We start from the raw sequence: 26,204 nt of genomic DNA on the forward strand, positions 1-26,204 counted from the left end.
GAGTCCCAGGTAATTTATGCCCTTCTTTTTGCCATTCCCACTGGAGACAGGCCCAGGAGGAGAGAGAGAGCTGGGCTCTATTTCTGAGCTGTGGGAGCCTCCGTGGGAGGCAGCCATCTTCCTCAGTCCCTCAGGAAAGTGTAGCTAAGTTGTGACTGGCTTTGGGGAGAAGGGGCCAGGGTGTGTGGAGCAAGGTGATGGTGGTGGTGCCCGGAGACCTGGAGCAGAATGGGCTATCTGGTTGGTTCAGAGAGTGCCTGCTTTAGCTAATGGCTAAAATTGGGTTGGGAGAACACAGCTCAGCTTCAATCCTGGAGGATTAGGGAGATTAAAGTGAGAGAAGAGAGAGATGTCCGAGAGACCAAGAGGTGAAAAACAGGAGTCCTTATGGAGGAGAGACCTGGGGGTGGAATGGGGGCTGAGGCTTTGGGGATCCCTCTCCCTGAACCTTTCCATAGAGTCTGGGGTGAAAGGGCCAAGGCTGGGAAGATGAGGTGAGTACATTGGTCTCTCTGTCTCTTTCTTCTCCAACCCACCCTCCCTTGCATTTCACCAGCTCCCAGGTCAGCCCTCTGGCTCCTGGCCCCCCCTCTGCTGCGATGGGCACCCTCTCTCCTCAGGGTCCTGCACAGTGACCTTTTCCAGGCCTTGCTGGGTGAGTGGTCTCCCAATTTCCTAAGGAACAGTCGTGGAAAGGGCTGGCCTAGGCCTGTGAGGGCCATGACTGAACTTGGGGGCTGGGTGGGAGCCCGGAGGTCATGTGGTCCGAGCAAGAGCCTCGTGCAGGGGTCATCCCCACAGGGCTCCTCCTCAGTGTCCACCAGCTTGGGCTGGAGGGGCGCCTCCCTGACCAGACAGCAGGAGGCAGGGTGATGGCTGGGGTGGCCAGGGAGGCGAGGGTGGGGAGTAACTCGGTGCTGTTCCTGTGGCAGACATCCTGGACTGTTATGAGGCTTCCATCTCAGAGAGTCAGGTAGGTAGGATGAGGGCCTAACTTTCGGAGGGTTGAGCAGAGTCCTGCTGATACTGAACTGACACTTGGGGACAAAATCCCGAGCCAGGGGCACAGAGAATGCCTCTCCCGTCCCCGAGCCCCTTCTCCGGCTGGCTTCCCCCTTTTCGTCGCCGGCCTCCATTTCAGGCACTAAAGAGTTGAGGATATAATTACTGTTAAGGCTTCCTCTTGTGAATCCTGTGGGAGAACTAGGACCCTGGGATTCCCTCCTGCCAACCCCTCCCTCACTCCCACCCTCTGCCATGGCCTCTCTCCAGTATTTAAACAACCATGGGTGCTCCCTGCCCAGCTATGGTGCTTCCTCCTCTGAGAAATGAAATCTGCCCTCATCGTGTCTGCTGTCACCGCTGGTGGCTGGCCAGGTCTCCATGTTTGCTTCAGGGCCTCTCTGCTTTTGCTTCCGTCTCCTTTTCCATGATCCGGGTTCCTTCCAGCACGGAAGGAGTTAACTCTGCCAAGGCACCCCCCCATTCTGGCTCCTAGCTCCCTCCCTCCCTCCCCCTGCTTCCTCTCTCCTCCTCTCTCCCCTTCCCTCCTCTGGCTCCACGGCTCCCTCGGCCGCGGCCACCTCCAACCCCCCAACCCCACTCCTCCCGCCAAGGCCCCTAGCCCCTGGCCAGTAGGCAAGACACCCCCGGGGCTCCCCGAAATCCAGCTCCCCTCCCCCACCTCAGCTCATGCCCCAGCCCCCGAACTCCGGGGCAGCTAGCCCCCGGTGCCCCCGCCCCTCCTGAGAACCGGGGTGTGCTCCCCAAGCCCCCCCTCCATTGGGGACTCCCTTTTAGGACCCCCTTTCCCTCCCTCCCACGCTCCCCTACCCTTCCCTTCTCCAACCCCTTCTTTCCCCTCTCACCCCTCCCCCCATCCTGGCCACCCCTGCAAAAGTGGGGTGCGGAGGGGGGAGGGGTGAGAACCCACGGAGGAGAGGAACGAAACTCCGATGAAGTCAGAGCCCCCTACCCGCCGCTGCGGCCAGGCCCCCCAACATGGACTGTCTCTGTATAGTGACAACCAAGGTAAGCATGATGGGGGGGGGGGGACTCTAAACTGGGGGAGGGTATGAGTTTGTGGGGAGCGGTTCAGCAGGCCTAATCTGGGGCTGGGGGTCCTGGAGTTAGAGGATCAGAAGATGTATTTGGGGTCCTAATTTAGTTTTGGGGTTCACATTTGAGAAAACGCTGGGTTTGGCCACAGGTGCCCCCTGGAGTCATCCCTTTGTACCTGTAGAGAAATGGAAAATTTGGGGTACACTGGTTTGTGGGTCTGGTAGGTTTGTGGGTTCATCAACCATATTTGAGAGAGACTTATTTAAGGAGAAGCCTGGCTCACATGGGAGTCCTGTTCCTGTATATTAGAAGGTGGACTATGTGGGGGGATTCTCTTTCCTCCTGGGGGACAAGCTGGCCTCTGGGTGCCCGGTCTGATTTAAGGGGGCTTTCGGTGTGGGTAGAAGGTTATTGGTTGTGAATGCCTGACTGGTCTGGGGGTGTCAGCTGGTGAGAAGGGGTGGGCCTTCAGGCTATAGAAACAGCGTCTTCTGGTAGATACATTTGGGGGTGCTTTCTCAATTAGAGGGAACTGTTAATTTAGGGTTCGATCATGATCATGTGGGATGGGGAGAGTTGGGAGTTGTCAGAGGGCTGGGGCCTGACAAGGATCACCTGAGGGAATGGACCAAGTCAGGTTAGGCTCTGGGGTACTCCCATGGGAGACACAGGTTACAGCAGCTGAGGTTGCGGGTTCCTGAGGAGGAGGAGGGGGAGGAGAGGTTTTGGAAGAAAGGGGATTTGAGGAGGGGGGCCAGATGGGTGGTGCAAAATTTGGGGGTGGGCAAGGTGGGTGCCCAATAACTCCCTCTCCTCCCACACTGTATCTGCTCCTGGTTGAGTAAAAGGGAGATTCGATGGAGGGCAATGTTTCTGTTACCTCTGACACTTGGGCTCAAGGTGCGGGGAAAATACCTGGATTTAAGGTGACGGGGGTGAAAAGGAGTAGGAGGAGGGCAGGGCTGGCAGCAGTGAGGATCTGTACAAGGTGTCCCTGTGGTTGGAGTGTGGAAAGGGCAGGAGATGACGATGGGGAGCACAAGCAGCTCCTGGTGGGTACAGAATACCTAGGTCTTGGCTGTGAGACTCTGGGACTGGAGAGCTGGATGCCTGGTGTGTGGAGGGCGGCATGGGCTGGTGGCAGGCAGCTGGGGGCTGGGGGGTGGGACAGGAAGTGGGGGCCGGGAAGGCGGGGTCTGGTGAGTCAGAAGCTGGGGAGGGGGTTATATTTAGTGGGAACTGCAGCTTTTCAGGGGAGGGAGCTGAGGACACACATGTTCCCTGTCACAAACTTACACATGTGTGAGCACGGACGGAAGAGATTGGGGGCTGAGGACCTTTATGTCGCCAAGGCTGCTTGCTTGTCCCTCTCACTGAGACCTTTCTCCCCCCGCTGCTGCTTTGCCCCCCTCTCCCATCCCCTGTGGTTTCAGTAGATTTTGGGGGCCTCAGTCTCTCTGGCCTGCTCTCTCTAAGGTCCTCTGGTCCTCAGCTCCTCCTGTCTCCTGCCCCAGCCTGCTTCTGAGACTTAGGCTCCCAGGCTGTGGTTCCGTGTGCAGGTGTACACAGAAAGCCAGCTGGAATGTGTGGGCTTTGCTTCCAACACGTGTGCACATGTGTGAGCGAGGGTGAGGGGCTCCCTAGCACTGGCAGCTCTTCTGGGAGGGGGCGCTTATGCGTGTTCCTTCCAGACTCCCACTTCTTCCATGGAGCCCAGGGCTGAATTCCCCTGAAGAAAGGAGCCTTGTACCGAGAGGATGATGCATTTGGGCTTTTATAGAGGCGTGGAGACTCAGGCTTGCCACATTCCTTGGCCTGAAAACTTGTCAGTTGCGGGATGGCGGGGACTCCAACTCCCATAAGGCCTTGAGGTACAAGATCCCTCAGTGTTAGGGGATTGCTGCCATGGGGCTGTTGGGAGTTGTGGTTCCTCTCTATCCAGGGCAGCGGAGGGTAGCCCTGGAGGAACCAGCAGGGGGCACATGGCTCTTGTCCCCCCCAAAATGCTATGTGGGTAGCGGGTGCTCGGGTCGTGGAGCTCCCCACCTCCGTCTGAGAGTACTCCATCTTCCATCACCTATATTTAGACACCTGGTGCAGGAATTTAAGGAACATGGATTGAATATCTACCATGTGCCGGGCCCTGTGCTTTGTGCTAACTCTGCTTTTGCAGCTATCACTTATTCTTACTCTGTGCCTCTCTCCGCAGGAGTCTCTCCATCTCTGAGCATCTCTTTCTCCCACTCCGCCCCCGTCCCTCCCCCTTCTCTCCGCACTGCTGCCGCCGTTGCCATGGTAACCGGCGACGACTGAAGTTGCGTGGCGGACTGGAGGGCCGGGCGCGGGTGGCGGAGGGCGGAGCAGAACTGCGGGGGGAAAGGGATGGTGGGGAAAGACCAGGGGTATTTGAACCCTCGGAGGCGAAGCGGTTAATCCCTCCGGGTGGTCCTTATTGGGCAAAGCTAAGAGGACGGAGGCGGGGCAGTGTGGCCAGCGGCCTCATTCATTGGCCGACAGGGGCGTGGCGAAAGGACAGTACGGGGGAGGCCGGGGAGCAAATGGGCGGGGAGTGGATGGAGGCGTGGTCTCCTGGAGGCAGGTGGGCGAGGTCTGGCTTACTCTCCAGGTTGGCGGGCTACAGCCCTCGGAAAGGGGCGGGGCCTTAGGGCTGGGTAACTGGACTGAATGAGGGCGGAGCTGACCTGGCAGGGGCGTGGCGTGTCCCATGTGCCAAAATGAGACGGGGGTTTGAGGGGCTTCTCTGAGTAACTGCGGGGCGCGAGGGTCTTTGGAAAGGAGAATCCGGGGGTTGGGCCATCTGACGTCTCAATTTTCCTAAGATGGAGGCCTGTTCAGATTTCATTAGAGCACAACCTCCTACCTCAGCTCTATGTTCCAAGGAGACGGTTACTAGGCGACAGCAAAGTCCTTGATAGCTGCGTTGCTAGGCAACCGGGAAACGGAAAATGGAGGGAAAAAGGAAATGGGGGGTGGGGGTCTTGGGTCATAGCGCCCACTAGTGGAGAACTGTGATTTTTCCATTCTTGAAGAAATTTCGAGTCCAGCCCCTTCGGCACTGGTTTCCTTTGAGGATCCAAGCATCTATCTATCCACATATGAAACTAGGGCATTGGGGGTCATCTTGGGGGCGCGTCTAACAGACTCGAGTCCACAGGAAAGAGGAGGCATGGGCGAGATTCTCGGGAAGGCCGTCCTTCATGCCACGTGTGAGCCTTTAGAGAAGCCAGAGGAGCAGATTTGGGGAGACTGCTCACTGGGCTTTGAGTGGGAAAGAAAGGCGGGCGTTCAATGGGAGAATGTTTGGGAGAGACGCTTTCAGGCCGTTGTTGGGCAGTCGGTTTGGGGTGTTCTGGAAAATTTGTGGGTCACTGCAAATTGGACCTTATCTTACTTTAGTGAATATTTTTCGAGGCTGGTGTCTGGGACAGATTAATACATTTGGGAGCAATCTTCCAACGCAGTTGGAACTCGGAATCATGGAGGGGATGAATAATGTATGAAACTGCGGGGTAAAGAAAAAGAATAGAAAAATACCTCTTAATTTAAGGGTTTGGGGGTACATTGAAAAGGTTTCCATTTAATTTGGAGCGTCAGCTTTAAGATACACGAAGTATTACCTAAAATTGGGGTCTGGTATATCAGAAAAGCCTGAATATTCTATTAGATTTGGGTATTTGAACAGGGGACGACAAAGGAATTTGGGAACTGCTTATTTGGATGTTTACGTTAGAGCAAGGGTAATATTTGCATTAATTTCAAGATTTCTGTCAGTGGATGGAGGGATACATATGATTTTGAAAGGGATGATTTAAGGGGAAGATCAGTTTGAGGGCAGACGAGGATCTGTGGTCCTTAAACTCTTGAAAAGCACCCCCTGGCTCTCAGGCGGGGCTGGACTACCGGTGAGAATAGGAGCTGTCTTTGCTGCCGGGATGCTGTCCATATGAACAGTCTTTAGGGACGTGGGGGGCGGGGCTTGTGGGAGACAATGTAGACCCCTTTGGGTCCTAAGGTGAGATAATGCTGCTTCCTTCCCTGCACCCTGACAGCCCGGCAGTGACGATCGGTCTAGCGAGGCTTTGGAATAGTTAGGGGCCTGGTGATTGTCGGGGTGCGCGATGAGGCAGAGGAAGGGGCCCGGAGAACCAGACGATGGATGGGCGCATGTTAGGAGCGTCTCTCTTTGTGAAGGGAGCCGGCCGTGGACGGGCAAGTCCGCCGGGAACAGCTGGAGCCGGGAAAGTTGACGGCCCGGAGGGTCTCCCCGCACCCTCTCTCCCATCGTGACGCTCCTCCGCACTGCGCAGGCGCTGGCCCCCACCCTCCCCACCAGCGGCCGCAGCCTCCAGTAGCCGCCGCCGCCGCAGCCCCCGCCCCTCTGCCCCTCCCCCTCCCCAACCCCGGGACCCTTGCTCTCCCGCCCGCCCCCTCCCCTCCGCCCCCCTCCCCTTCTCCATGTCGGCTCGGAACAGATTCGCCTCCATGTGTCTCTGCGTGGTACGTGCCGCGATCCGGGCTCCGGCCCCGCTCCCCTCCTCCCGGACCCTCCACATCTCAGGGTGCGAGCTCCAAGCGCTGACGCTGCTCCTGCTGCTGGGCGTGGGGTCTCTGGGTTGCAGTGTCTTGCGGACAAGCGCAGGGGGTCCCCCCTCTTACCTCCATCCACTTTCACTCACACCCCTCTGTGCTGGGGGTGCAGCTGGGGCGACAGTGAGGAGGGGGCCCAGGGAGGAGGAACAGCGGCGATCCCCAAGCCCTTCACTTCTCTTCTGCCCTAATATCTTGGGGGTGTCCCAATAGCATTGGAGCTGTCGCGGGTCCGGGCCCTCAGCCCCAGGCGGGGACCTGAGCATCTGTTTTGGGGATCCCCCTTTGCTGTCCGTCCTGCTTTAGATGTCCTAATCGAGGACTGAGAGGTGCCGGCCCCAACTCCCACCTCCTGGTTTCAGAGCTACTCTCCCACCCTCCCCTTTCCAGATCCCCCCCCCCCCCCCATACATGTACCTAGAACATTTCCAAGGGCTGAAGGTAGGCTCTAACCTCCTTCAGCCACGTTCTGGGAACTTTGTCCCTTACCTTGCTTCTATTTCTGTCACATTGTCTCCCATCTGGAGGAGCCTTTCCCCCGTCCCGGACCCCCGCTCCCCCCACAGGGGTGGGGCAGAGGGAGGTGATGGCAGTCTCACTGGTAAACATTTACCGCCCTCTCCTCTCTAGAATAAACGATGAAATGTCCCTTCCCATGCCTCCCTTTTCCGTATGTGCACCTGGCATTTCATCACCCGGTTCAGGAATCTTCTCTGTGAGATGGGGTGCAGAGGGAGGGGCATGGGGCAGACCCTGTCCCAGACTCCTAAGCTTGAAGCTGCACCCCTTGGCCCTGCCTCATTTACCAGGGAATTGGGGGCCTTGTGAAGCGAGAGAGGAGAGCTGCCTGGACCCCCCGGTTCTGGGGCACTGCCCCTTAGTTCTTGCACTGTCCTGGCTGAAGACCACCTTTTCCGGGTGTGGGATGAGCAGGCTCTTTCACTGAATTCTGTTATCCAAGATGGCTCAGCCTTTGAGGACGGATACTTAGCTTATACTCTCCCCTCCTCTCCCTTCTCTGCTTTTTGTGCCCGTGGCATTGAAACCTGGAGCTCTCTTCACATCTGTGGGCCAGAAAACGGGGTATGTCTTCATGAGCCCCTGTTTTCCTTCTTGAAGGCTTCAGATGCATCAAGGTACTTCTTGATGCCAGTTGTCTGTGTCCTGGGTTGAGAATCTTCATGTTGCCAGCACCATGTCCCTCCCCCCATTCTTTTACTGCAAGCTGAGCCACAGCCAAAGTTGAGTTACGTCTTGGTTCATCATCCTCAGAAATTTCAGAATCATACTGTCGTATTAGGCATTGACCTTGATAAGCTTCCTTCAGTTGGATCGTGCAGCTGTTGGCCTCCAAATGTTGGGGTATGCTCAGCTTCCCAGATACTTTTTTGAGAAGGAAATTCTTTTTTACCCATGTGTACCGGGGGGTGTATCCTACTTCCCTCTCCATACGGTACCCCTCTCCTCCTTCCCCAGCCTGGAGTTGGGGAGGGTCTGCTTCTGTGGGGGGCCAGGTCCTGAGAAAGGGCGCAGCGGGAGGTCAGAGCAGAGGTGGGAGGACCAGGCAGGGTTGCTGCCCTTCTCTGCTGCCTCCGGCTGCCCTCTTCCTCTCTCTCTGCCCCCCAGTTAGTCTCCTTTGCTGGTGTCCCTATTAAGCTAGCACAGGAGGCCCTTGAGATGGCAGGTGGTTAGCTGGGAAGGGAGTAATGTTGGGTCTTTCACTCCTTAAGGCCAGAGGGAGGCCGTGCTTTTACCCTGAGGCTCAGCACCCTACCTTCTTCCTGTCAGGGACCCTGGAACCTGACACCCATTCCTGTCCCCTTCCTGAGCCCTGCTGCCTCTGTCCTCCCCTTTCTCTCCCATCCCCTTCTAGTACATCCGATTAGCTGGCTGGGCTGTGGGCATTTGTTGGGGTGGGGCTGGACTCTTGGGGCCTCTCTGCTGACTTCTTGGGCACCAGCGGGGCCTTTGGAGAAAGAGCTGGCCAGGTTTAGCTTTGTCCTGCTTGGGGGGCTGATGCCAAGTACCTGCTCGTTGAAGGGCCTGACTGAGGTTCCTGCCTTGGGCATGGAAGGTGCTGGAGAGCCCGTCTCCTGAGGTAGAAGCTGTCGTGGGGAGACTGAGGCAGTGAGGGTGGTGGGGTGGTGGTAGGATGGAATGGCAAGCAGGAGCAGCAACTGGAATAGGGAGGAGGGAGGTTACAACCTGGGGGGTGGGATGAAGATGATGAGAGAAGCAAAGAATTTGGGGCTGGATGGATGTAGAGAATGTGGGCCCCACTGTCAGAGGGGCTGTCGCTCTGAAAGGATGGAGGGATTTATGATGCAGGCCTGGGAAAGGGGTGAAGAAACAGAGGCCAGAGGTGGGAGTTTGCTGGGTAGAAGGCTGGGGGTCCTAGGGTGGGAGGAAGAGGAGTTGGGGGTTGGAGCTGGGATTTGGAAAGAGATGAGAGGTGCCCAGGCCAGGGCCGGAGAGGGGGCTGTGGGAGGGCGGAGAGAGGGGAGCCAATGGGCTGGAGGAGAGGGAGGGGGAGGAGCTGGTCAGGCCCCAGGGCCTTCGGCACTGTACTGGCTGGGGGAAGAGGAGGCGGCCTGGAGCCCGAGGCACTGGGTCGGCCCCAGTGACACTTCCATCCCTGTCCCCAGAAATACCGCTACCAAGATGAAGACACACCCCCTCTGGAGCACAGCCCGGCCCACCTCCCCAACCAGGTAAACGCCCCCGAGCTGGTGCACGTGGCGGAGAGGAACTTGTCCCACCTCGAGGCCGTCCACGGGGTCGTGGGCCGCGCCCATCTCTCCCCCCTCAAGGTAGGAGACTCAGGCAGCCCCTCCCCAGTGCGGCCCTCGGAGCCTCGGAGCGACAACCACCCTCCAAGGCCGGTAGGGCGGTAGCCAAGCTGTGTAGGTGGAGGAAGGCTGGGACTTGGGCTCCTGGGGCCTAGGGGAGAGGGTATTTGGGGGGCTGGAAACCTTCTTCCTACAGAAGAGGAGCAGAGGCCAGGCAAGTGGGAGTGGGTGCAGAGCTGAAAGCCTGGATGTGCATGTGTGTGTCTGTCTGTCTGTCTGCCTGGTATCTGCGCGCATATGTGTTGAGATGTGTGCAGGATGCTCACCAAGCCCAGGGCTACTCCATTCCTTCACATTCCCTGCCTCTGTTCACGGTCTCTGTGTCCAGAGCTCTATTCAGAGCTCCTGCTGCCCTCATTAGCTCTGGTCCCTTCCCTGCCTCCTCCCCCCACTTCCCGCTCCTGGGCCCGGCTCTCCCTGCCTCCCCAGTCTCCAGTCCTTTCCATCTGTCTGGCCTGAGACCTCTGGCTGGGGAGCCCTCTGCCTCTGTCCCCGGCCCCAGCTTTTGCTCTGCTCTGTGCTTCCTCCCCTCCTCGCTGCCCTTCCCTCCCTGCTGGCTGGTTCTTGATGCTGTCTCTCTCTCCCTCCCACGCACTCGCCTCCCTCCCCCAGATCCCCGCTCAGGCCCTCTGTGGCCTGCTCAGTCCTCTTCAAGGGTCAGCCAGGCACCCCTCCACCCCTCCCACTTACCCCCTTCACTGCTCGTCATTGCTCTCCTCTCTCCCAGGCCTCCCCTCTCCTCCTCTTGGGCTCTCATTTCTGCCCAGATGTTTTCTCGGTGTCCTGTCTGTCCCCCGTTATTATTTATGACCACCTGTTTCCCTCTCTCCTATGTGCCGGAATCTGAGTTTCCTTCTCCCATCTGGGGAGCCTTGTTTCTGAGACGTCCCATTCTCTAGGCCACTCTCATCTTCTTCCCCCTCGGTCTCCTCTTCCAGGGGGCACAGCATGGGGAAGAATGGAGGGCACAGGGCAAGCTGTGCGATCGAGGGGAACATTGTGGGCTCAGGGCTGGGCTTTAGGGCTCTTGCGGGATGCCCTTGGAAGGGGGACTTTGCTGATCACACTAAGAAGGTGGGGAGGAGGTCGGAGCCTAGGGATGAGGAGGCAGGGAGGGGCAGCAGCAGGTTCTGGGGTGAGAAGGAGGTGGTTGGCAGGAGAGGAGCTGGAGAGAGAAAGACCATCCTCTGGCTTTAGCAAAATGGAGAGGCAGCAGAAGGGTAAGAGGTCCCAGGACTGGGGACAGACCGGCTGAGACTGAAATCAGGGTAGCAGGCTGAGCTGACTGAAAGGAAGGCAAGGAAGGCCTTGGAGCTGGGGAGACGGTGAGACGCTCTGGGGGCTGCAAGGAGAGAAGGAAAGATGCCAGAGCTGCTTTTTCCAGGTGGGGCCGTTCCGTCCCTGGCAGGGGTGAGACGAGAGAGGGAGGCTTGAGAGGTGCAGTGGGTACGGGACTGGGGTGCTGCAGTCAGAGCTCAGGAAGCACAGGGAAGTGGAGGAGAGCGTGGAGGCCCGAGTGTGTGTGTGGGAGGTCTTAGGACAGGCAGACAGGAGACACCCCCGTTTTCAGAGGAGATGGGGAGCGGGTTGAGAATGAAGGATTGTGATTTAGGGACGGAATCTGGAGGGGCTGAGGATGAGGTCAGGGGGAGTGGTGCTGATGTTAGTGGGGAATCAGCAGTGAGGATGGAGGATAAGGCCAGGAGACTAATAGGGATGGGCTGGAAGGTGGGGTAGGGGCAGGGAAGCAGGTGGAGAGTGGAGGCTGGGGCTGGAGCCTGAAATGGAAGGTGGGACAGGTTTATAGATGGGGGTGTGGGGATGGGGTGGAGAGGATGAAAGGTGGGCCCTGAGGAAAGGTTCTAGGTGGGGACTGAGGATAGGCTGCAGGGTGGAGGATGGCCATGTGGAGGGGAGTTTGGTGTCAGTGCCTATTGGCTGAGTAACAGCATTTACTGAGACCGGAAGGGTCGGAGGCTGGTGCTAATAGATGTATGAGTGTGAAATCTATTAGCGATTGAACATGGCAATGTGCAGTATTGAGAAGCAGCAGTAGGGGAGGGGAGAGACCCCTTTGCAGGGGAGAAAGAGGAGCCTGGGGAGACGTGAAGACTGCCTCTCGCTTGGTAGGCTCCAGATAAATATTTGTTTAAGGAGGCGCTAGGTTGGGGATCCCGGAAGGAGGCTCTGGGCAGCCTTCCCTCATTGCCATGGAGACGTGGCTTCTGTTGCCCTGGCAATGGGGGAAGCCCCTAGGACCGGCCTAGAGCTGGCCCCACCGCGGAGTCTAGAGACCCTGCTCTTCCGAGGCCACTGACGTCAGGGGCCTTAGCACGCCCCACTTTAACTCTTTCTTTAATGAAGTGGCGGCGGGGGGGGGGGGGGGGGGGGGGTAAGGCGGGGGGAGGAATAGATGAGAGGACAGGACCCGGATGTCTTTACCACTTCCCCTCCTGACGTCCTTTGCACTGTAGGGTGAGGGGCGCAGAGGAGGGAGGTGATGCAGAATGCGCTGCTCCTGGAACCTCTGCAGCCCGGGCAGCTCCCGCCCGGCTGGCGGGGGCGGGGCCAGAGCAGGAGGGGCGGGGCCGGCTGATCCCTGTTGCGTGGGGAGCCTGGGCGCCCCTAGGCCACGCCCACCCCTCCTGTTGTCTTGACAACAGGGCCTCCTGGAGGTGGGTCTCCCCTGGCCTTGGCGGCGCTTAGATACTCTTGCTAGGCAACCAGGTCCCCGAGGAAAGAGTGGATTAGACGGCGGGTGGGCAGGAGGGGGGTGGCCTGCATCTGGGGGACCCTGGGTTCCGCTGGGCGAGGGCTGGGGACAAATGTGCGTAAAGGTGAGGGTCCATCTGAGGGCGGGTGGTGGAGGTGTCAGGGTGTATGTGGGCGGACAGGGACGGGTCACGGAGTGGGAGCAGGCCCTGGCGGACATCAGCCCCGGGGTTTACGTGTGTAGCACATAGGCATGGAACACCCGGTGGTGTTACATCCGGTGAGAGGCTCCCCCAGCCGGCCCCCTCCCCCCTCTGTGCCATCTGCTGCTCCCCGGCTGGCTGCCTCTCCCTTCCGGCTTCTGAAACATCTTCTCCATGCAGGGGCCTGGGCTGGGCAGAGTGGAGCGTGTGCACGTGTGCATGTGTGTGATTGTGATGTGGACAGAGGCTGGGTCCTTGAGGGACTCGAAGGGTAGCAGAGGAGCTTGGTTAAGAGGCTGGGAGGGTAGGCGGGCTGGCCGGACTCTTTCTTACGGACTGACTCCCTCTTGAGCCAACCCTCAGGCAGCTTTTCATCTCCTTCCCCCCTCACAGGCCAATTCTCCCCCCGTGATTGTCAACACAGACACCCTAGAAGCCCCGGGATATGTGAGTTGTTTAGAGTTTGGGGCCGATGCAGAAGGAAGGAGCGGGGTGGCCTGGGCTCCAGCAGTGTGTGGGGGGCAGGTCCTCAGGTGGGAATGTCTGTCTCACTGTGTCTGTGTTTCTGGCCCGTGCTGGAGTTGCAGGTGAACGGGACCGAGGGGGAGATGGAATACGAGGAGATCACATTGGAAAGGGTGAGCCGGCTCCCTGTCTGTGCGGCTCTCCGGGTGGCCAGCCTCCTCACCCCGACCCTTCCGGCGCTGGTCACAGCTCCCCACCTTCTTTGCCAAGAGCAGACAGTGAGGGGAGCTAACCTTCTCCCCCCTCCTTCTGCCCAGGGTAACTCAGGTCTGGGCTTCAGCATCGCAGGTGGCACCGACAACCCACACATCGGTGACGACCCGTCCATTTTCATCACCAAGATCATTCCTGGTGGGGCCGCGGCCCAGGACGGCCGCCTCAGGTGGGGAGAGGAGACGGGGGCTCGGATGCGGGTTCCCTCCAAAGGGAGGACCGGGGTGGCAGGAAGCGCCTGGCTCAGGCCCACCTTGCTGCCCTCAGGGTCAACGATAGCATCTTGTTTGTAAATGAAGTGGACGTGCGGGAGGTGACCCACTCGGCGGCGGTGGAGGCCCTTAAAGAGGCCGGCTCCATAGTCCGCCTCTACGTCATGCGCCGGAAGCCCCCTGCTGAGAAACTCATGGAGATCAAGCTCATCAAGGGCCCTAAAGGTAGTCACCCCTGTGTCTCCACCCCTGTATCCCTGGCCCCCCGCCCCAGGCTTGCTTCCCAGGCCCCCACCTCTGCCTTTCCCTCCATCTAGGTCTTGGCTTCAGCATCGCAGGCGGTGTAGGGAACCAGCACATCCCCGGCGACAATAGCATCTACGTAACCAAGATTATCGAAGGGGGTGCCGCCCATAAGGACGGGAGGTTGCAGATTGGAGACAAGATTTTGGCGGTGAGGACCCCCCTCGCTTGGGTCCTGCCTGTGGCCCCGAGCAGACCTAGGCTTCGTGACCAGCTCACTCCTGGTGCCTTTGTCTTGAGGCTGCTTCTGGCTCTGTCTGAGCTTTGCTTCCCTTGACCCAGGTCAACAGCGTGGGGCTGGAGGACGTCATGCATGAGGACGCGGTGGCAGCCCTGAAGAACACGTATGACGTCGTCTACCTAAAGGTGGCCAAGCCCAGCAATGCCTACCTGAGTGACAGCTATGCTCCCCCAGACATCACAACCTGTGAGCGTCCTCCAAACCCAGAGCTCCCCGCGACCCACCCCACTCCCCCCGGCATTCTGGTCACTGTTCCTCCTCAGATGCTCCCGGTGAAATAGCTGCTGTCCCTTCCTGTGGTTGGAGAATATATGGGAAATTGGTCACCATGGAAGAACTAAAAGATATTGTCAAAAGTCTCTCCCCCAGAAGGCACAAGGCCCAGATGGTTTTATGGCTAATTTTATCAAACCCTCAAGGAATGGATTATTCTTATGCTCTCTCTGAGTATGGGGAAAGATAAAAACGTCACATTTCATTTTATAAGGACAGTTCCAATGGTCACCAAGATAATGTAAAAGCAAGCACAGGCCAATTTTGTTTCCGAATAGCGATGTAAAAGTTTATAACAGAGTCGCAAACCAGACACAGGAGCAGATGAAGAGAATACGTTGTCACAAAGTAGGGTTTCTTTCAGAAAGGTGGTTCCATATCAGGAAACCTCTTAATTTAATTCATTGTATTAAAAAGTTAAGGGAGGAAGACTGTAGGGCCATTTCAGATAGATATGCGAAAGGCATTTGATGGCATTCCATATCTGTTTTCAGATGAAAACTTAGTGAACAAGGAGCAGGAATTTTCCTTAATGTGGTGAAGAGTAGCTTTCAGAATCCAACAACAAACATCTCCTAATGATAAACCTTAGTGTGTCCATCCAGTCGGTAACTGCGCAAGGATGTCTCTATTGCTGCTGTTACTCTGCATTGCTTGGAGAGCAGGCTTTCTCGGCGTTGGTACTGTTGACATTCTGGACTCGGTGGTTCTTTGTTGCTGGGTTGTTTTGTGCGTTGCAGGATGTTTATCAGCATCCCTGGCTTCTATCAGATGACGATGGGACTCCTCCCCACCAGTCAGAACAACCAAAAATGCCTTTAGACATTGCCAAGCGCCCCTGGGAAGCAACATGACCCTGCCTGAGAATCACAGCGTTAGAGGTTCCAGGCAATGTAGGAAGGCAAGAAGAATAAATAGATGTTACATTTGAGACATTAAAAAAATGATTGATTTTAGAGAGAGGGAGGAAGGGGGAGAGAGAGAGAGAAACATTGATGTGTTGTTCCACTTATGTATGCATTCATTGTTTGATCTTGTATGTGCCCTGTCCGGAGATCAAACTTGAAACCTTGGCGTTAACAGGAAGATGATCTAACCAACTGAGCCACTCGGCCAGGATGATAGAGGTTCCACTTGAAAAGGGAAAAACAAATTTGTCTTTATTTATAAACTATGCTATTGTCTGTTGATATTAAAATCCAAAAAATGTAGAAATAATATGGAAGTTTAAGAATGTGGCCATATGTAAGATAAGTGACAAGAATTAGTAACTTCCCAGCAATAAGAATATGTAATGGGTAAAAAGGTTCCTTTTACCATAGAAAAAATTCTGTAACATTCTTAGAAAAATGAACTTGACAGCCAGAAGTGTATAAGATTTATCTGGAGAAAATGAGTACCCTTTACTGAAGGACACAAAAGAAGACTTAGAAAATGGAGAGTCGCACCATGTTTCTGATTGGAAAAACTTGTTATGTTAAAGATTTCAGCCCTCTCCAAATTAGCCTATGCATTTTATGCAATCCTAGTCAGAATTTTAATGTTCTCCCCCTCCTTCCCTGGGAACTTGGCAGGTTGATTCTGAAGTTCAACGGGAAAAATACATTTGGGAGAATAAGAAATTTTTGGAAAAGAATAATGAGGCATGACTGATCCTACCACATCTGAAGCCATATTGTAACACGCTATTAAAATCATGTGGTAGCATTTCTCAACACCATGGCCTACCAGGAACCGTGGCTTCTTGGAGGAAGGGCCGATTCCAAAGCTTGGGCAAGAAATGTAGACGATGGGCTCACAACAGCTTTCATACTCGAAAGCAGGGGGTGTCTGAGACGGCCAGGGCCGCGTCGAAGACTCAGGAGCCACATGCAGGGGCTCTGTTGGCCATTTAACGAAAACGCACTGAATGTGTGAAAGTCCGTGAGATCGCGCTGGCGCTTCAAGAGGTGCCTTTGGAGGAGGTTCAGGACCCATTCATTCGGAAAACTGGCAAATAAGGGGAAAGTCAGGCATTTGTTCTCCCTCTGGAGCAACTGCACCTTAGGGTAACCAAATGGTTAACATGGGACAGTTCTATTTTATTTACTTATTTATTTTATTGTTGACAGTGTTACACCCCCCCTTTGCCCCCTTCCACCCACCCCTGCCCCACCCCAGGCCTTTCCTACACTGTTGTCTATGTCTGTGGGTTATGAATACATGCATATACGTATGTTCTTTGGTTAATCTCTTCGCCCCCCCCCCCCACCCCCCCTGAGATCTGTCAGTCTGTTCCAGGCATCCAGGCCTCTGGACCTATTTTGTTTGTTAGTTTATTTTGTTCATTAGATTCCACATATAAGTGAGATGATGTGACACTTGTCTTTCTCTGATTGGCTCATTTCGCTCAGCATAATGGTCTCCAGGATCCTCCATGGGGACAGTTATATGTTTAAAAATTTTTTTTTTATTGATTTCAGAGAGGAAGGGGAGAGAGATAGAATAGAAACATCAGTGATGAGAGAGAATCCGCTGCCTGTATGTCCCTCACCGGGGACAGTGCCCACAACCCGGGCACGTGCCCCGACTGGAAACCTAACCGAAACCTCCTGGTTCACAGGTTGACGCTCAACCACCGAGCCAAGCCGGCTGTGCGATAGTTATTTATTTATTTATTTATTTTTTAAAAAATATTTTATTGATTTTTTATAGAGAAGAAGGGAGAGGGACAGAGAGTTAGAAACATCGATGAGAGAGATCGATCAGCTGCCTCGCACGCCCCCTACTGGGGATGTGCCCGCAACCCAGGTACATGCCCTTGACCGGAATCGAACCCGGGACCCTTCAGTCCGCAGGCCGACGCTCTATCCACTGAGCCAAACCGGTTCGGCTAGTTATTTATTTTTTTTATAGAGTGATTCCCACTAATAAATGCCCCTCCCGCAAAAGAAAGAAAAAGAAAAAAGTAAAGACAGTAGAACGTCACCATATTGCTATCCCCAGTGACACCTTAGAACCAGGACGCCCTCACCGGGGGCTGCGGACACTCTGAGGCGGGATGCTGAATCCCCGGAGCCTGCCAGCTGGTCTACTAACGGAGAGACAACAGGACACGTGGCCCTGTCACGTGCAGTGGAAAGTACACAGCACCATCTAGGAAGGATTCTTGCTAAAAAGTTGAACTTGAATCTAAGTCTCTTGTCTGAATGACCAGTTTGCAGGCGATACCGGGCAGGGGCTCATGTCCGCACCATGGGGTGCAGCAGCGATTGCCCTATGAGATTTTCCTGACAGGAGGAGGGGACCTCTGTTAGACAATGACCTTGTTTTTCCCAAATGGATGGCCAGGAGGAAAAGAAAAGGGGGAGAGGAATGTTCTAGATGAAGAGATTCTGCAACTGAAAGAAAACCCCAAGAGCCTGGGGTTAATATTCCCCTTGACCCCACCGTCCTTCACTCCTAGGACATGTCACCGCACACCCATGGCCCCCTAGGTCCTAGGAGAACCAGCCCGGGACACCTGTGAATTCCTGCCCCGGCACCGCTGCGATCTGATCCCCACCCCGCTGTGTATCTGCCAGAATCATTTCCCCTTCACCGAGTCGGGCTCCCCTGGTTCCCGGGAGCAGGGGGTGGTGGGTGCTGTTTAGCCCATGCATTTCTGTGTCACCCTTTATCCCGCGTCTTCCCTCAGCTTACTCCCAGCACCTGGACAACGAGATGAGCCACAGCAGCTACCTGGGCACGGACTACCCCACAGCCATGACCCCCACGTCCCCCCGGCGCTACTCCCCGGTGGCCAAGGACCTGCTGGGGGAGGAAGACATTCCCCGAGAACCGAGGCGGATCGTCATCCACCGCGGCTCCACGGGCCTGGGCTTCAATATCGTGGGGGGCGAGGACGGTGAAGGCATCTTCATCTCCTTCATCCTGGCCGGGGGCCCTGCGGACCTCAGTGGGGAGCTGCGGAAGGGGGACCAGATCCTCTCGGTGAGAGAAGGCCAGCCCCTGCCCGCACCACCCGCTCCCCTCACGGCAGGGCCCAGGGCTCTGGGGCAGGGGCTTGGGCAGCCGGAGCCCGGCCCTCCTCTCCGGTGACCCAGCCTCTCCTCCGCCCTCCAGGTCAATGGCGTTGACCTCCGCAATGCCAGCCACGAGCAGGCCGCCATCGCCCTGAAGAACGCGGGGCAGACGGTCACGATCATCGCTCAGTATAAGCCAGAAGGTACCAGGCCTGCAGCCCCGCCACTGGGGGCTAAGGTGGTCCTCCGGACCCTGTCTCCTCAGCTCTGGCCTCAGTGGGCACGGAGGGAGGGAGGCAGGGAGGCAGTGGGACTGGGCCGGAGCTCAGGAGCCTGCTTGTTCTTCCTCAGAGTACAGCCGATTCGAGGCCAAGATCCACGACCTCCGGGAGCAGCTCATGAACAGCAGCCTGGGCTCAGGGACCGCCTCCCTGCGGAGCAACCCCAAAAGGGGTTTCTATATCAGGTGGGAGGATTCCTGGGCTCGGCTCCTCCTCACTCTGGGACCCCCGGCCCCACACAGCTCTTCCTCTAACCCGGTCTGGCTCCCACTGCCCCTCCAGCCCCGACACTCGGCTGTGTTCCCGGCTCAGCTGCACAGAGGAGTGTTTTAAATACTCCCTGTCACCTGAAAAAGAGCCTCGGCCTCAAGCATCCTTACTCCTCTAGTCCCCTTACCCTGACACTCCCCTTAGGACCGCCCCCCCCCCCCCGCCCCCCAGCTGCCCCACATTTTCCAACGCAAAGGTTAGTGCCAGAACAGGGCCCCTGGCTACTCCGAATGTTGCCCAGACTGCATCTCCCTCTGGGATGTGCAGTCCAGGGGAGGTGAGCTGCAGCTCTCTCGTGTCACCTGTCTCTTCAGTAGCGTTGACTTCCTTCTCCGGGCTCCTCCCCTCGGCCGCCTCTCTCTCTCTCTCTTTCTCTCTCTCTCTCTCTCTCTCTCTCTCTTTCTCTCTCTCTCTCTCTCTCTCTCTCGCCCTTCCCAGGCGTCTGTCTTCTCTCCTCTCCCTCTGGGCTCCCGTCCACTCACCTGGTCTGGTCTGCTCTCCACTCTGTGGCTCTCAGAGCTGTCAGCTCTGGCCCGACCTCTTCCCCGGTTCAGACCTGCAGATCTGGCCATCTGCTTTCTGGACATGTCCCTGGGGATGTGCCACAGGCATCTCACATTCAACACGTCCCGACAGCTCGTCTCTTCCTCCTGTGTGCCGTGCTGGCGGTCTCGCCGAGTCAGTGTTTTCTCTTTTTTGCTGAATGGCACCACCAGTGACCCGGCTCAAACCAGAGCCTTGCTCGGCCCTTCCCTCCCTGCTAGGTCTCGGGGCTGCAGGTTGGTCAGTGCTGACTCACAGATGATGCCACTGACCCCGCGTCTCTCCTCCCGTCCCGCTGTCTTGCCCTCCATCGTGGCTCTCTCGGTGGTCATTTCTCCCCTTGCCCTGACCGCAGAGGTTAGGGCTCCTCGGCAGGGATTTGAGGTGTTAAGGCAGCCAGTCTGCAGCGTGTTGTTTTTCCTATGAACTTGAGCGCTTCCAGGTTACCTCTGTGACTGTGACGTGCGGTGCTTTGCAGACTGCTCCCCGGGAGGGTGGGGTTCCTGTCTTACCTGAGAGACTGCACTGAGCCCATGGCTTGTCTGCTCGCGGACACAGCGTTGACTGAATGACCGTGAGCAACAGCAGAGCTTTTGGTCCCTCAGAACTCTGGGCTGCTCAGACCCCAGGCCCCCGGGGGAGCGCCATGGCAGCGTGCTCTGCTGCAGACCCCTGCTCCTGACCGCTGAGCTGGGCCTCGGTGGCTGGGGTCCTCAGCCAGGCTCTGACCGATGGCCGTCTGTCCTCCAGGGCCCTGTTTGACTATGACAAGACCAAGGACTGCGGATTCCTGAGCCAGGCCCTTAGCTTCCACTTTGGGGACGTGCTGCATGTCATCGATGCCAGTGATGAGGAGTGGTGGCAGGCACGGCGGGTTCACTCGGACAGCGAGACCGACGACATTGGCTTTATTCCCAGCAAACGGCGGTGAGGCTCCCAGGCCTTCAGCCTTCCTGCCACAGGCACCGCCTCTCCCGAGGTCCCGGGTGGGCAGCTAATAGGACGTGGAGGTGCCCTCTGCCCTCTTGGGAATTTGTCCGCTGGCCCTCCTGGCACCATAGCTCCTATGAGCCTTTAGGGCAGACATCTCATTTAGGAGCAGAGGGGCCCAGGGCCTGCTGGGAGAGGGGGTTATGAGCTGGTCTAGTGATTGGTCTACAGCCCCCTCACTGGACATTTCCCTATCCCCCCTTCCTCCATGTTTCCCATAGGGTTGAGCGACGGGAGTGGTCAAGGTTAAAGGCCAAGGTAGGTAGAAGTGGGGTGAGCTTGGGTGGAAGAGTCAGGGACTCTTGGGGTGAACTCAACCAACCACATGGCCTGCTCTTTCTTCCTAGGATTGGGGCTCCAGCTCTGGATCGCAGGGTAGGTAGGGTCGGTTTGGGAAGACCTGGGGTGAGGGGAGCCCTGAGCTTTGCTTGATGTTCTCAGGAAGGCAACAGGGAGCCCGAGTCCCCTGTCTCAGAGCCCCTGACAGTGACCCACCTCTCACCAGGTCGGGAAGACTCGGTTCTGAGCTACGAGACGGTGACGCAGATGGAAGGTAAGCCCCGCCCGGCGTGGCCCAGCCCCTGCTGCTCCTGGCTCTGCCCCGCCTGAGCCAGCGCTCTCTCCCCAGTGCACTATGCTCGCCCCATCATCATCCTCGGGCCCACCAAGGACCGTGCCAACGACGACCTTCTCTCTGAGTTCCCTGACAAGTTTGGATCCTGTGTTCCCCGTGAGTGCTGGGGCTGGGCTGGAGGCGGGAGTGGGGGCGGGGGGGCACGGGTGGAGGGGGCAGAGCCACTTTTGGCTGCAGGAGGACACTGGGGTTCTCAGAAAAGGGGTGCTTCTCAGCCCTCCCATGTGCCATGCATGTTGCCATTGAAGGCCAGAGCCTCGGAGGACGGAGACGGAGGGTGCTGGGAGGGGCTGTCCCTCTCGGTCTCGGTCTCCCCTGCGGCCCCTGCCCCGGAGGGACCGGCTGAGCACTTGGAGGGGCTGACATAGACAGCTTGGGAGCTAGAGGGATGGTGGTTAGATCTTTGGGGGGCGGGTGACTTCCTGGCAGATACGACACGGCCCAAGCGGGAGTATGAGATAGATGGCCGGGATTACCACTTTGTGTCATCCCGGGAAAAAATGGAGAAGGACATTCAAGCGCACAAGTTCATTGAGGCCGGCCAGTACAACAGCCACCTGTATGGAACCAGCGTCCAGTCCGTGCGGGAGGTGGCAGAGCAGGTAGGACCCGGCGGGCACCTCGCACTCTTCCTCCCCTCTCCCCACCCCATGGCCTTCCTCCAGCTCTCTCTAACTCTCTTTCTCTCTGTCTCTTTCCCTGCTGGGTCTCGACTCCACTCCTCCACCTCCTTCTCCTCTTGGGCAACTCTGTCTGACCGCCTGCTCTCTGTGCCGCTCCTCCTGCCGGCCTCCTTTGCGTCCTGACCCCAAACCCCGCACCGCCATCTGGCCCCTCTCCCCCTTCCCTCCTCCTTGCCCCACTTCTCCTCGCTTCCTGTGGCCTTGCCCTTGGTGGTTTGGCTTCCCCTCCCTCGGTCCCCCCCATTCGGCCTGACTCCCCTTTGGCCCTGTCCCCTCCTCTGTTCCTGGGGTCCCCACTTCCCTCTCCCATTCCTCTGCTACCTCCTTTCCACGCTGCCCCCACCCTGCCCTCTCTCCCTCCACCGATCCTTTCTCCATCTGCCTCTCCTCCCTCCCATCTGTCTCTCCTGGTTCCTTCCATCTGTCTGTCCTCTGTCCGTCCTCCCCTCCCTCCTCCCTCTATCCTACTTCCTCTCTTCTTTTCCTTTGCTTTCTTGCCCCACCTGTCCTGTCCGCCTTCCATCCCCCCACCCTCTTCTGCCCTGTTGCCTTGCTCTGCCTCTTCTTCGGGGTCTCCCCCCTGCCTGTTTCTCACCCTCCTCCATCTCTCCGACCTGTGCTGGCCCTTCCCTCGCTCTGTATGCTCCTTCCCTCTTTCTCTCTGTCACTTTGTCCACACCCCCTTCTCACCTTGACTCTCTGCCAATGTGTCTTTTGACATCCCTGTCACTTCCCCTTTGGCCAACCTCCTGTTTCCTGCCTTTCCATGTACTGTGTCCTGTCCTGGTACCTCTGTCTGTCCTTTCCCGCCACCTGCTGGTCCCCCTCCGCCTACCCTGCCTGCCCCAGGGGAAGCACTGCATCCTTGATGTCTCAGCCAATGCTGTGCGGCGGCTGCAGGCGGCCCACCTGCACCCTATCGCCATCTTCATCCGCCCCCGCTCCCTGGAGAATGTGCTGTGAGTATGGTCCCAGGGGGCTCCCCTCCACTCCCCCACACCTGTGGCCCTGGGCCTCGAAGGCCTCTGTGTTGAACTCTCCCCTCTAACCCAGGGCAGTGGTTCCAGCAGCCCTTGAGGGGAATCTGCACAGAGAGCTGGATCCCAGAGGATGCAGGAATCTCAGGCCTCTCCCCTCTTCTTCTTCCTTGGACTAGGCAGGACTACAACTCCCAGCAGCCCCTGGGGCACACACCTGCTGGGTTAGCCAGGGCCCCCAGAGCTGCTGAGAGTGGGAGTCTGAGTCCCTTCACTGGGCTGAAGGCTGGGAGGATGAGGCTCTGGAGAGGTCCCTGGAGTGGCCATACCGGCTGGTGGGTTGCGGGAAGGGGCAGTCATCTGTGGCTCCAGAGGATGTTGGGAATTCTTACTTTTTTGCTTCGTGTTCCAAATGAGAAAAGGCCGTTTGCCATTTAACACCCCTGGATGGAGGAGATGAACGGCAGGGGGGACCCACCCTCAGGCGTGTCTCTCTCACTCTCCACAGAGAGATCAATAAGCGGATCACAGAGGAGCAAGCCCGCAAAGCCTTTGACAGAGCCACCAAGCTGGAGCAGGAGTTCACCGAGTGCTTCTCCGGTGAGCATTACCGCACGCACGCAGCGCCCCTGCTGGTTCAGAGGGCAGAGGTCGCCGGGCAGTGGGAGAGGGGAGTGGAGACCGCCGGGGGTGGTTAGAAGCAGGTGCCCCCTTTGGCTTACGGCTTAGAGAGTTAGAAAAAGGTGCCCCTTTCTCTGGGCTGGTGCCACCCCTGGCCAGACAACTGGCTCATCTGGCTCATTCCCCCCCCAGCCATCGTGGAGGGCGACAGCTTTGAGGAGATCTACCACAAGGTGAAGCGTGTCATCGAGGACCTCTCAGGCCCCTATATCTGGGTCCCAGCCCGAGAGAGACTCTGACTCCTGCCGGGCGTGGCCTGGATTCGCCGCCTCCGTCGCCTGGGCCCCTGGTCTGGACTGAACTGCCCAAGCCGTTCGCACTCCCAGCCTCCCTCCCACCCTTTCTTATTTATTTCCTTTCTAACCGGATCCAGCCCATTGGAGGGGGGACACTCCCCTGCATGTATCCTGCACCCCAGAACTGGGCTCCTGAACCCCAGGAACCTTGGGTCTGGGGGGAGCCAGGCTCCTGGTCCTGGGCCCTTGCTCCTTAGGATCCCTGGCCCTGCCCGCCCCCAACGCACACACAGACCCACGGGGGCGCCTCCCCCATCTCCACACACACATTCCAGAAGCCAGGCTTGCCCTCCGGGAGCACCCGCTGGGGGAGGCAGGCCCCAGGCCTCCGCTCTCCTGAGGCAGCTCTGGGGTCACCCCTGCCCACACCATAACTCCCTTGATTTCTCATTTATTTTTTCCTTTTTTTTTTTCTTCACAAAGGTGGTTTTTTGGGGGATAAGTAGGGGACTCCACTGTGGGCCCCTGCCTTCCACATGCCCCCACCTTTTATCTTTGCTGGTTTGCATGAGTGGAAGGGTTAACTGTGGCTTTTTTTTTCCCCTGGGATTTTTTTTTGGGGAAAGGGGAGGGATGGGTCTAGGGAGTGGGGATGTGGGAGGGAGGGTGGGGGTGGGGGTTGGGTGTCCAGGGGAAGACTGGAAATGCTGCCGCCTTCTGCAATTTATTTATTTTTTTCTTTTGAGAGAGTGAAAGGAAGAGACAGATACTTGAAACCTGGTGTGTGGCCTGATTATTTGGGACTTGGGTGAGGAGGGAGACAGGGTGGGAGCATGGGGCTGATTCCCGCCCCCCCCCCCCGCCCCCCGCCCCCAATAGGGTAGAGGGGTCTGGAGGGGCCTTGGAGGGAACCTGCAAATCAGGGGATGAGCCTGGAGGCACTGGAGCTCTGTCCACTCACTGACAGCCCTACAAGGAGGCATACGTTTACTAGCTCAGCCCTGACCCCTCCCAGGGCTGTTGGACCCGTCAGGCAGCCCGAGGTCTGTGAAGGGAAACACAGAGGCCCCTTTCTGCTCCTGTTCATGGAGCTGTGGCCTGAGCTGGGCTCCAGCGACCGTCTTCACAGAGGTTTGCTGATGAGAAATGTGTAAATAGTTATTCATTGGATTTCTTTATGCCTCATCTCTACAGAAAAGATTTGAAGCAGTTTTGCAATTAATAAGGGTAGGAAAATAGAACTTAATACTAAAGATAAAAATAGGAGAAACAATAGCTGTAGCTTTGAGGATAAAGATAATTTCTGAGCTTCCTAGTAGACCAGGCAAAAGAGGAAATGGTTCCTTACCTGTTGTATTTCATACACACACATATAAACACACATTATTATTAGATATAAAGACAAAATTCTAGTCCTTTTGTTAGTTTTTAAATTTTACTTATTGGTGTTAGAGAGCGGAAGGGAGAGAGCAAGACAGAAACATGGGTTTGTTGTTCCACTATTTGTGCATTTACTAGTATTGGTTGCCCCTTGTGGCCCTGCCTGGGGATGGAACCCACAACCTTGGCATGTGGGCATGATGCTCTAACCTACTGAGCTCCCCGGCCAGGCCTCTCGTCCTCTCAGGGAGTCCTTTGCCTGTCCGTAAGTCCAACTGAAGCTCCTCAGACGTGGCATGGAGAGCAGGGTTCTCAGCTCTGCTTCTGCCACTGTTCACAGGCTGACAGGCCCCCGCCATGAAGGCCTCAGCGGCAGCAGAAACGAACCATTGCTGGTCCCAGTGTGGTGCGGCCCCTTCCCCCTCTGACTGGGGGGCCTCGGGGGCCTCAGGGGAAGGCTGAGGTGCAGGGACTAAGCGTAATGGTCAATCCTGAACAGTGCAAAAGGACAGCTTTAAATTTTTTAAAATATGTTTTTATTGATTTGAGAGAGAAAGGGAGAGAGAGAAACATAAACATGGATCGGCTGCCTGCCCCCCTGGGGATCACCTCTACAACCAGGGCATGTGTCTTGACCAGGGATCGAACCAGTGGCTTCTTGGTGCAGGAGTCGGCACTCACCACTGAGCACACCAGCCAGACCACAGGGCAGACTTACAGCCACCCCTGACGGAAGCGGAGAGAGGGATGCAAAAGACCAATCCCCAGGGGCACAGGTTCTGGGAGGGTGGGCTGCCCCAGCCCTAGCGATCCAAGGTCAGAGGCAGAGAACTTGGAGGCCTGTTCTCCCTGAACCGCGTGCGCAGTTCTGTGCAGGCCTCTACCCAACAGAACCCCGTCCTGGGGGCGGGGCCCAGGACTCTGCATTCGGGAAGCCTCCCGGGTGAATCTGATGTCTTGCTGGGTGGAGAAGCTCTGCTCCCCCAGATGTTTTTTTTCAAATAAGCCTCTTAGCTTGGTTCTGTGTCGAAACACTTTTGAGGCTGTGCTGATGGTCTCTCTGCCATTAGCCGAAGGGAGACATCTGAGCTGGGAAGGTGTGCAGGTGAGGTGTCTGGCTCTAAAGGCTTACCTAGTTTTGCATGCATTTTTAAAAACAATTTTTAAAATATATTTTATTGATTTTTACAGAGAGGAAAGGAGAGGGATAGAGAGTGAGAAACATAGATGAGAGAGAAACATCGATCAGCTGCCTCCTGCACACCCGCTACTGGGGATGTGCCCGCAACCAAGGTACATGCCCTTGACCAGAATCGAACCTCGGA

At 57.0% G+C, this 26,204-nt stretch overlaps 1 protein-coding gene across 10 annotated transcripts; it reads left to right on the forward strand.

The window, feature by feature from the left end:
- The first annotated feature begins 1,529 nt into the window (after positions 1–1,529).
- Positions 1,530–24,140, forward strand: DLG4 (discs large MAGUK scaffold protein 4). Of its 10 annotated transcripts, none has more exons than XM_070395161.1 (20): positions 1,530–2,031; positions 9,315–9,479; positions 12,827–12,880; positions 13,021–13,071; positions 13,216–13,340; positions 13,439–13,608; positions 13,701–13,837; positions 13,969–14,113; positions 17,877–18,172; positions 18,305–18,407; positions 18,556–18,670; positions 20,049–20,225; positions 20,510–20,546; positions 20,636–20,663; positions 20,794–20,841; positions 20,917–21,018; positions 21,352–21,524; positions 22,455–22,564; positions 23,091–23,182; positions 23,396–24,140. In XM_070395161.1, exons 1-20 carry the CDS (start codon positions 2,002–2,004, stop codon positions 23,500–23,502), a joined length of 2,265 nt encoding a protein of 754 aa, XP_070251262.1. In that variant the 5' UTR covers positions 1,530–2,001; the 3' UTR covers positions 23,503–24,140. The 10 variants fall into 10 exon arrangements, 9 of the variants coding, with proteins under 9 accessions (XP_070251262.1, XP_070251268.1, XP_070251265.1 ...); XM_070395164.1 differs by having other exon boundaries at positions 1,531–2,031; positions 9,315–9,380; positions 13,012–13,071; XM_070395165.1 differs by having other exon boundaries at positions 1,531–2,031; positions 9,315–9,380.
- Positions 24,141–26,204: the final 2,064 nt, after the last annotated feature.

Source organism: Myotis yumanensis, unplaced genomic scaffold (assembly GCF_028538775.1).
Source record: "Myotis yumanensis isolate MYYU_CA2020_CCGP unplaced genomic scaffold, mMyoYum1.0.hap1 SCAF_16, whole genome shotgun sequence".
Classification (NCBI taxonomy): Eukaryota; Metazoa; Chordata; class Mammalia; order Chiroptera; family Vespertilionidae; genus Myotis; species Myotis yumanensis.

What these genes read in the sequence shown, in the direction of transcription:
- DLG4 (XM_070395160.1), top strand. Translation starts at nt 6,538, where the DNA reads ATGTCGGCTCGGAACAGATTCGCCTCCATGTGTCTCTGCGTG. An exon ending in GACGGTGACGCAGATGGAAG is followed by an intron (nt 20,842 to 20,916) that starts GTAAGCCCCGCC and finishes CTCTCTCCCCAG; the next exon opens with TGCACTATGCTCGCCCCATC. An exon ending in GTTCACCGAGTGCTTCTCCG is followed by an intron (nt 23,183 to 23,395) that starts GTGAGCATTACC and finishes TTCCCCCCCCAG; the next exon opens with CCATCGTGGAGGGCGACAGC.